This window comes from Aplysia californica, unplaced genomic scaffold (assembly GCF_000002075.1).
Source record: "Aplysia californica isolate F4 #8 unplaced genomic scaffold, AplCal3.0 scaffold00719, whole genome shotgun sequence".
NCBI classification, from domain to species: Eukaryota; Metazoa; Mollusca; class Gastropoda; order Aplysiida; family Aplysiidae; genus Aplysia; species Aplysia californica.
Genome location: NW_004797989.1, coordinates 292,801 through 303,695, shown reverse-complemented (window position 1 = coordinate 303,695; position 10,895 = coordinate 292,801). Strand labels below are relative to the sequence as shown.

At 38.2% G+C, this 10,895-nt stretch overlaps 1 protein-coding gene across 1 annotated transcript in view; it reads left to right on the top strand.

The window, feature by feature from the left end:
• Positions 1-10,895, top strand: part of LOC101858971 (cilia- and flagella-associated protein 74) — a gene marked incomplete in the record, with an annotated part of 55,408 nt that overhangs the window by 33,572 nt on the left and 10,941 nt on the right. Inside the window, 7 exon segments of the mRNA XM_035972514.1 lie at positions 1,135-1,290; positions 1,573-1,702; positions 2,028-2,093; positions 2,631-2,719; positions 5,246-5,266; positions 9,066-9,198; positions 10,009-10,059. Coding sequence (XP_035828407.1) covers positions 1,135-1,290; positions 1,573-1,702; positions 2,028-2,093; positions 2,631-2,719; positions 5,246-5,266; positions 9,066-9,198; positions 10,009-10,059 — 646 coding nt within the window.

The following is a 10,895-nucleotide window of genomic DNA, read 5'->3' as shown; positions in this document are numbered from 1 at the left end:
TATCGACATTTCTGCACTAACATATTTAGAAGCATTCATAACTGTAGATAAACTTAGTGTGAAATTTTTTATTTTTAGAATTATTTTCTCAAAATTATTAATTTTGCAGTATCGTTGGTCTGCCTTTGGCCTCAAAATGAGCTTTCGTTTATTACTGCTGTGTGTATCTATCTAGCGTGCTACAAATGTATTCATTATGTTTTCTCATCTCTTTCAGGCACGCAAAACGACAATGGCAAAAACGTCTTCGACATCATTCCCACCACCGGGACCATACAAGCAGGTTTGGCAAATATTTGTGATGAGTTGTGATTGTGGATGTTTTTCTTCCCTGTCATCACATCTCAGATCAATTAGGAGGCAGGCTGCCTCAACCTTGCCTATCATAGTCAACGACAATTATATAACTGTGCTTTGCTCTTTTACTAGTGTAGTGATGTCAAATAGGTTTTTGCGGGTGGTTTGAAGGTGGCTCTGGTAGGTCAGGTCCTTCTTCTTTTCTTTCACTCTGTTGTTTGGCTCTGTTTGCCTTTCTTTCTCCCAGATCTAAAGGACAGTTTTGAGTCGACGTATTTCTCAGTACTGAAACAAACAGAACAAACAATACAAAACAAAGGGAACAAATAGGACAAACAGAACAAGTAAAACAAACAAAACAAACAAAACAAACAGAACAAGCAGAACAACAAAACAAGGAGAACAAACGAAGCAAAACGAACAGAACTAACAAAAGAGACAGAACAAACAAAACTAACAAAACAAACTAACAAACAAAACAAACAAACAAACCAATAACTCATCAACTGTTCTGTTAATCCAGGAGAGACCAAGGAGATCACAGTGACCTTTGCCCCCGACCATGAAAGTGACCTCTACTCAGACGGAGTTCGGATTGAGTTGTTTGATCAGGTCTGTACTACCTACATATATTTACGTATAGATGAGAGATGTGGACCTATATGATGTATTATATATGTATGTTTTATATTTTATGCCTACGTATGTAATAGAGAGAGAGAGAGAGAGAGAGAGAGAGAGAGAGAGAGAGTGTGTGTGTGTGTGTGTAAGCACATATTGGACCACTGAGTCTGTCTACATTAATCACTGACATCATTTTTCCCCTCCCTCCCTCAGTTTCAAGAAGAGCTTGGCATTATCACCTTGAACTCGACCTTGCACTTGACCCTCAGAGGTCGCGGAGTCAGTCCCCTGGTGAACTTGAGCATTGAGGACGAGTTGTTTGACATGAACGCCGTGCTGGTCAGCGAATACGTGGAGAAGATCTTCAAGGTGGGTGTGGGATTAGTGTTATGTCCATGGAAAAGAACAAATAAGGAAAGCTAAGATGAGATAAATAAGATAAGATTAGATAGATAAAATAGATAAAAATAAATTTTGTAAAAAAGATAAGATAAGATTTTTACAAATAGATTTTGAAAAAGAAGATAAGATAAGATAAAAATAGATTTTGTAAAAAGGATAAGATAAGATAAAAATATATTTTGTAAAAATAAAAAAGATAGATAAGATGAGATAAGATAAGATAAAATTCCCCCTGCTGTGTCCTCACAGATCCAGAACACGTCCACTCTGGCCATCGACTACGTCATCAAACAGGACAGTTTATCTCCCCTGAGACATCAGAAGCAGCAGGAGATACCGGCCTACGTCACTCACTCACAGGTCGTCAAGAACTTTGTGGGTCAGTACCTGAAACCTGCAGCAGCATAGGTTTTGTTTGTTTGTTTGCTTCTTTTTTTTGTTTCTTTTTTTTTTCTTTTTTTTTTTCTTTTTTTTGTTTCTTTTTTGGTATCGACATTTCTGCACTAACATATTTAGAAGCATTCATAACTGTAGATAAACTTAGTGTGAAATTTTTTATTTTTAGAATTATTTTCTCAAAATTATTAATTTTGCAGTATCGTTGGTCTGCCTTTGGCCTCAAAATGAGCTTTCGTTTATTACTGCTGTGTGTATCTATCTAGCGTGCTACAAATGTATTCATTATGTTTTCTCATCTCTTTCAGGCACGCAAAACGACAATGGCAAAAACGTCTTCGACATCATTCCCACCACCGGGACCATACAAGCAGGTTTGGCAAATATTTGTGATGAGTTGTGATTGTGGATGTTTTTCTTCCCTGTCATCACATCTCAGATCAATTAGGAGGCAGGCTGCCTCAACCTTGCCTATCATAGTCAACGACAATTATATAACTGTGCTTTGCTCTTTTACTAGTGTAGTGATGTCAAATAGGTTTTTGCGGGTGGTTTGAAGGTGGCTCTGGTAGGTCAGGTCCTTCTTCTTTTCTTTCACTCTGTTGTTTGGCTCTGTTTGCCTTTCTTTCTCCCAGATCTAAAGGACAGTTTTGAGTCGACGTATTTCTCAGTACTGAAACAAACAGAACAAACAATACAAAACAAAGGGAACAAATAGGACAAACAGAACAAGTAAAACAAACAAAACAAACAAAACAAACAGAACAAGCAGAACAACAAAACAAGGAGAACAAACGAAGCAAAACGAACAGAACTAACAAAAGAGACAGAACAAACAAAACTAACAAAACAAACTAACAAACAAAACAAACAAACAAACCAATAACTCATCAACTGTTCTGTTAATCCAGGAGAGACCAAGGAGATCACAGTGACCTTTGCCCCCGACCATGAAAGTGACCTCTACTCAGACGGAGTTCGGATTGAGTTGTTTGATCAGGTCTGTACTACCTACATATATTTACGTATAGATGAGAGATGTGGACCTATATGATGTATTATATATGTATGTTTTATATTTTATGCCTACGTATGTAATAGAGGGACAATATTTGCCTTCGCCTTTCCTTTGTACTGCTGCACAAGCCCCTTCCTAAAGCCCCATCCCATCTCATACACTGACTTGGAATCAATTTTATTTATTTGGCATATCTTTTATCTTATTTTACCTTATGGCAATATTTGAAAGGGTTTTCTTGATGATGTACATATATTATATCATATTGTATATATATATATTTATACATATATGGACAGCATTGTGACAAAATGAGTTGCTTGTAGCATTCAGCTATTTCGAGATATTGGGCAAAATGGTTTCAATAGTGCTGGGAAGTGCCAGAATTTAGTATTGGGTCCTTGGAAAAGCCTTCAGAGATGGAGGTTATCTGCTAAGCAGACTCATGTTAGACTTCAGCAGATCTGTCATTTGAAACGCATCATGTCAAGTTGTCAAAAAGTGACATGTGACTCATTTAGTCGGGTGCTTGACATAGATCTATCATATTATAGATGTCTTCACAAAGAATCATTTCTTAAAGCTACGAATTCTTTTGTATATATTTTTACTTTGAAACTGCACATCTAAGAGAAAGCAAATCACATGAAATACATATTGTCGTCGTACCCCCTATATTCATGCTCTCAAATATTATAATTACTCTTATACCTTTTTTCCATTTCCCTTCTTTTTTTTTTTTTGGTATACCGTTTGCTGTATTATTAGTAGTAATATTTCTCAGATTTTGCTTTGCATATCAGTTTATAAGAAATATATACATATTCAGTTGAACCTGCTTTAACGGAAACCTGTGTAAAACGGAAACCTGTCTTAACGGAATCTCCCCGCTCCCGCCTTGATATATTCCTCTTTAATTACCTGTATAAAACGGAAACCTGTCCAGTGCAGAAATGGAAAAAAATTCCGCTCCCTTCCAAGGGTTTCACCAATCTAAGATGGAAAATGCTTTGCCCGCTCAGCACTGATTTGAAACAAAACTCACAAGTTTGGTTTTGCCGGCTCAAAACTTAACACCATGGCCATGCCACTAGGTGAGGAAGGGGAGATGGGGTGCAATTTGGGGGTAGATGTTACCCCAGCCACTACGGTAACTTTCTTGGGTAGCCAGAAGCCAGAGGTGTGAAATTAGACTGACCAATGCCTGCCGCCCTGATCATACGGTCAGCTGAGAAAAGAGTTCCTCGAATCATTGTTACATGATGGCAGTGAGGGGTGGCATTGGTTGACTGTGCTTGTTATACCGATGGGTGGGGCTGCTAGTGGAAGCAAAGGAGATGTTCAAACATTTCTGTTTTTAATAGGTCAAACAGTGGTCCTATGAAAGGCCAGCACTGGTGGTAATTGGATAAGTAAGACTGACGCATGTCATAGCAATGGATAGGTGTGAAGTTTTGACCACTGCTTCCTGATCGGACAAGCAATCCTTGATCCCACCGGCTGGACCTTTGAACTCCCCCCAACTCCCCCTCCCACTTGCCTGCCGCCCTGATCATACGGTCAGCTGAGAAAAGAGTTCCTCGAATCATTGTTACATGATGGCAGTGAGGGGTGGCATTGGTTGACTGTGCTTGTTATACCGATGGGTGGGGCTGAGAGTGAGAGCAAAGGAGATGTTCAAACATTTCTGTTTTTAATAGGTCAAACAGTGGTCCTATGAAAGGCCAGCACTGGTGGTAATTGGATAAGTAAGACTGACGCATGTCATAGCAATGGATAGGTGTGAAGTTTTGACCACTGCTTCCTGATCGGACAAGCAATCCTTGATCCCACCAGCTGGGCCTTTGAACCCCCCCCCCAACTCCCCCCCCCCCCCCAGACACGCTTTCCATCTTCCCTAAATTCCCCTGTCTAAGACGGAAAATGTCTAAGATGGAATTATTTTCTGGCTCCCTTGCGATTCCGCCTTACACAGGTTCGACTGTATAAGTAAATCTATGATAAAAACGAGACAGAAATGTTAAGACAATTCAGGGTTTCTCGACAGTAGCCCTTGGAAACAAAGGCAAACTGTATGATTTCAAGAAACACAAGTCAAATGTTTACAAAGTTTTATTCAATTGAAGTATTAACAAATAGCATCTTCAGTATGATTTCCACATGTGTTGCAGAAATTGATGTGTTTTGCGTAAACTTTATGAAATACCCCCACACTTCTGTCAATAAATACAGTAAGAATGAGATTTCATATGTGAGTACAGACATAAGGGACATCCCTATAATGTATGGGCCAATGCTGGGAGTTCCTGTCAGATCACAAAATATTTTCTCTGGAGCGGAGAGGAGTTTGCGAACTTTAAAGTTAATTTTTCCTGATTATTTTGTTCATTTCTTTTCTCTTCTTTTCTTTTTATATTTTGTTATTTCTCTTTTTCCCCCAATGTTGACAAATCCTGATGTACATGTTTATAATATGTATACGTTATTTATACATTATATCACTTTCAGACATGTGTTCACCAGGGTCAGGTATTCATGTAGAAGCCAATACGTTTGCTCTGTTTAGTATTCCATTCTACCATAAATTGGGCCGTTTACAAAATTGCTTTCTTTCATTTTGTGATTTATACTCTTCAACAGTTTTCTTATTTCCATTTTACAATGATAAGGATAAGGATTAGGTGCTTGCACTACATGAGCTTGAAGAGAGAGAGGAAGGGAGACAGAGAGAAAGAGATGAAGAGTGAGAGGGAGAGAGAAAGAGAGAGAAAGAGGGAGAGAGAGAAAAAGAGGGAGAGGGAGTGAATGAGAGAGAATGGGTAATGGAGTGAGTGAGAGTGAAAGAGTAAGGGAGGGAGGGAGAGAAAGAAAGGGAGAGAGAAAGAAAGAGAGAGAGAGAGAGAAAAGGGTGGGGGGAGAGCGGAGGGAGGTGAATCAGATAAAGATATGATGCTTTAGTTCATTTTAATTTTTTTTTATTGATTTTAACCTAATTGTTCTTTTTAAAAAGATTTCTTTTTTTTCTTTTGGATTACTCTTTCCCACATTTTAACCCTTCAAGTTTTGTTAGTTTCATTACAAGAAATGACAAAGTACATAATATTTTCTATGTGTCTAGTTGAAACTGGCCGATATGCATAATTTGCCGCTAAATCATTTCTACTATTGTCGATCACATGTAGTAGAGTACAGCTGGAGGTTTTTCAATAAGTCTTGGAATTGCTTTGCCATTAGATAGCTTAAACCACTTTGCTGCTATCATATCTGCAGATATTGTTTTTACCTATTTGTGATAATACCATAGTGCTTCTGTGCCAGCTTCATAAAAATGTTGCTTGATCAGGGATGGAGAGTTTTATAAAATCCCAGACCGTACGCTCTGAGGTATTTCTGGTTCCCTATGGAGCACACTGGTTGAGCCAAATAATTATGAAGAGCAAGGAGGGTAGATGCTGTGCACATTCTACTATATCGTCACTGGGCTAGCAAAATAGCACATCTCATTTTTGCTACTTTTGAGATAAGTGGAAAGAACTGTTTGACTAGACTATTTATCGTCTAATAATGGTAAAACGTGCCATGCATGTTTCTTTTGGGACTGCCAAAACATTTTTGTTTTGGTTTAACCAAAGATAGTACATAACAAGAGGGGCCACTTCTCTCTTTGAGCCAATTAAAAAAGTGTCCTCAAAATTTGGTGGCGCCCTCTTCACAAAAGCGCACTCTTTGCGAACAGAGTTACCCTACTTGAGTTTTTTTTAAATCAAAGTGAAACTAGCAAGTTTTGGGATAAATTTTGGAAGAACGCTTTTTTTAAATGGTTACGCTGACAAAAAACCTCTTCCGGAGGAAAGGGTGATGGTTTTCATCGTTTAATTTGACTTTAGAATGAAAGGCGAGAGGTCATTAAAATATTTAAAAAACTAAAACTCCGCACTGAACGTACCCGAACTGCTGATGAACAGCAGTCGATCTGCGCACGCAAGGAGGTGCTATTCCTATTCTTCTTCTGGAAAAACGAAAGAGAGCTTCAAAACAGACTGCAGCGCCATCTGAAGCAAAGAGCATACTTCCTGCGGACACTTTTTTGGCTGAGTGGCCCATCTTGTTATTCACTATCTTTGGTTTAACCAAAGATAGATATAGTAGCACCAGAGTACGATACTGTAAAACTCTGTGCTACCACCAAACAAAATAAAAGGCTTATTATATTTTGGCACAACTCTTGAGTTATGCCATTTTGCTGGTGCTGTGACGGTATATGAGACTGGTGTTTTGCCCTTCATCAGGGTGTAATTGCATGGTTCATGGAGCGCACATTTTGCAGTGAAATTTTCATAGAGAGCGAGCAGTATCAGCCATGACAGGTGTGCATTCTACTAGTACAAGTCAATGTGACGTACCCAGTGATTATTACAATGAGGGCTGTATATAATGATACATCAAACTTAGGAAATCCAAATCATACTGTTTTGAAGAAGTATGTTGTGTGCAGGAAAGGTTTTTTAAAAACTTTTTTACTTTGGTGCAATATTGACATTAATTTCCTATTAGAATTAATTAAATGAATTTTGATGTCCAATCATATCGAGGTCTGGTTGCAATTGTACTGAGTAGACAGATGTGTGGATTTCCATAGCAAATGGGGTGGTTGTTGAAAGCCGCTGGTAGTTCCTACTTCTTTTCTTTCCTTGTTTGGTTTCTGTTCAGTCTGTCTTGCTTTCTCTCAGCACTAAATGACCGTTTATGTGTCAGTGTGCTTCTCTTTTTTCAAACTCAAATTGAAACGAATGCCTGTCTCACATTTGTGCTCTGTTAGCTGTCCATGCTGGACTACAAAGTAGAAGGCCCTGGTTCAAATGCGCAGCTGGACGTACTTGAACTGGGGTCATTGTGTGAAGCTGTTTAGGCTCTCAACCTATTAGGCTCAGTCCTATTGGAGATGGATGCTAAAATCGGAAGTCCCGCCTCTTAAATTATCTTACAGTGTTGAAATGGATGTTAAACTGATGACACTGGTAGGTCCTACTTCTTTTTTTTTCCCTCTGTTGTTTCTTGCTTTTTCCTTGTTCTAAATGACCTTTATCGTGCTGATGTTTCTCCTTGAACAAACAAACAATAAAATAAACAAGGAGATGGACAATCTATCTCAGACTGGGACTCAAAGCAAGGTCTCTCTCTCTCTCTCTCTCTCTCTCTCTCTCTCTCTCTCTCTCTCTCTCTTTCTCTTTCTGTCTCCCCACGAAGCAGCATCAGTAGCCTGACTTATTTATAGATTTACAGTAATTGCTGCTGGTGTGGAAAAGTAGTTCAAATACCGATAGCATGTATTTCTTATATTGTAGAGGTTTGAGTCTTAATGTGTGTGTAGATTACCAGAGCACATTTAAGAAATGATTCCTTCGAGTTTAGGGAATTTTTAGCACACAGCATTTCCCATACCAGAACTATGCACACTGGTTTGTCTTTCAGAATGTTCCAAGTGTTCATCACAGTTTTGTTTAGAACTCTTAAGACCTTATAGATCTATGTTTCTTTCCTAATGTCACTGTTTAGAATGTTTCCAGGCAGGTTTTCAAGTTTTTAGTCATAGTTTTGTTAGAGGTTTTGGGCTTTGTGTTTCTTTTCTTCTCTTTTTGTGACTGTGAACCGCAGCCATTTGTGCAGCACTCACACACAGGCCTGGCTCTGGATTTTGATTCGGAAGAGGAGTGACTGGAAAATCAGGACTTATTGTGCATTACTGAATAGAATAGTTTATCGTGTTCTTATCTTAACAATCATATTTACAACTCCTTGAAATTACTTCAATTGAGCATGTGAAAAATGTTTTTTGTCAACTTTTCCCTTTCTATCTTGTATCTACAGATTGAATTGCTTTCTAAAGGCAGTACATTAACAATTATTACATTATATTTACTTAGTTGTTCTTTACAGAGGTTATGGTTTTGATATAAACATCTGGATGTAATGCATACAAGACGGGTCAATATTTCTTATTTTTAGCAGGCAGATTTTTATGCTTTTTAATTTCTGATGCCACACAGCAGGTGATGAAAATATTATGACTTACTGAAGTGTAATGGTTAGGTTCTTTGCTGTGGCAAACATAGCACCTGAGTTCAATTCTTGTGTGGGGAACATCTTTATCAAGTATCTCAGTCCATCTGCTGGGACGCTGTGTCCTCCTCAGCTTAGGGTTGCCCTGATATATAGGTTTGAAGCCCGCTTCCTATTTGATCTAAAATGTGTCGATGGAGGCATAAAAACACTCACATTGGGTTTTTTAAAAACTCTGTTGATGTACATTGTTTATCGTTTTCCCCAGGAGGAGAGCCACTTCTTCCGGGTGATAGGTCAAGCCAAAGCTCGGGTGATGTTCCTGGATGGCGGTGAACTCTTGACCCCTGGCCAGGAGTCTCTGGCACAGGAAGTGGTACCTGCAGACGACGATGATCCTGGTGAGAACTTTTTTCTTCCTCACGTCTGCTAGCTCAGGGTGGTCTCTCTTGGTGGTTTGAGAAAAAAATCTGAAGAATGAAATATGAAAGTTTCTTTGCATCTTGAGAGCATCTGAGCAGAGAAATGAGGGGTGAACCTAGACAACTGATGCCTGTTTCAGATTTGACACTTGAAAATAAAAAAAGAGCTAAAATCTAAAGAATTTCAAGATTTTCACAGAAATAATTTGGATATTTTGACTAACCGGCCATCCCATAAAAATGAAACCACAGTGACACACATAATGTGGGGTTGCTGACCTACTGAGATATTTTTAGACAGTGATAGAGCAGTTTATAGAGGTTTCTTTTTTGGGGGGCGTGGGGGGGGGGGGGGGGGGGAGGGGGTTAGGTTGCTTCTAATAAAGGAAAATACTAAAATACTAGCTCAATAACTGCTGAGAATTTTTTCATAGTAATAATGATAAATTACATATTTTTTGTAGCACATTTCCACTTACAAAGTGCTCAGTGTGCTGTACAATAACACAAAGAACACAGCAAGTCATCATCTCCACATTACGTGTGTCGCTGCAGTTTCATTTTTTATCATCATCATCATCTTGGCCTTTCTCTCCCTTGATCAGGATATAAGCCACAAACAAACTTTACGCGTATAAAAAAACCAGGAAGTCTCTGGATCTAAATTTTAAATTAGTCGGAACATGTGACATCAACAGTTTTTCCCTTGTAGTCTTCAGTAATGTTATATTTTACGTGGCCATCACAAAATGCTGATGTTGTCGTTTTTGTTGTTGCATCACTTGTTAGTCCCTGTGAGTGTGAAAGAAAGTGAGACAACTCCGCAGAAGAAAAATTCTCGTGAGTATGGCAGCACCCTGGCTACTGAAGTACAACTTTCTCAGCTTTAGAGCTATATAGAGAATCTTTTTTTTTTCTATTTTGATTATTTGTTTCTTTTTCTCGTTCTCACTTTCTTTATTAGATGTCTACCTTTATATTTTTATTTCCTTTCCAAATTCCTGCAATCAATTTTCTTTGTAGATAAGTGTATCTTTTCTAAATAGCTAGTACAACTTTCTCAGCATCTTTGGTTAGCAAAAAATGCTTGGGGTTTGATGTTGTTTGTTTTGGGGGTTTTTCCTCTCTTTACTTTATTTTGTAGATTTCTATCTTTTCTGTCCAATTACTCGTCATCAATTTTCATTTTAGAAAAGTTGGTCTTTTCTAATATTAGGCCCTATGTGTTGCTTTTGCTGGAAAAACAAGTTCATTTTCTAGGGCAGCGGTGAGGTACTTTGCGAAGAAAAGAGGCCAAACAGGATGTATCAAAAGTCTGTACGAGAAATTTTCTTGGATGTTTTGGACAACATGCACACAAATAATGTTATGTATGTTTGTGTTGAAGAAGAGTCTGTTCCGGAAACGTCTTAAGGGAATTTCTTCATGATTTTTATAATCCGACTTTTTGTGATTTTTTGTTAAAGTATTGGATCTCTGGTAGTTTAAATAGGTTATTTGTGAATCCACAAAACTTCCCGAGAAGTGTCAGTAGCGTCAATATATTGTTCTTCTGTATGAGTATTATTCATAGCACCACTTTTTACTTCATATGACTTTTTGAAAGATCTATAATATGCTTCGACTTTCATGAAGAAAAACAAAAAACAAAAAACTTAATTTCCCATCCAGGCAGT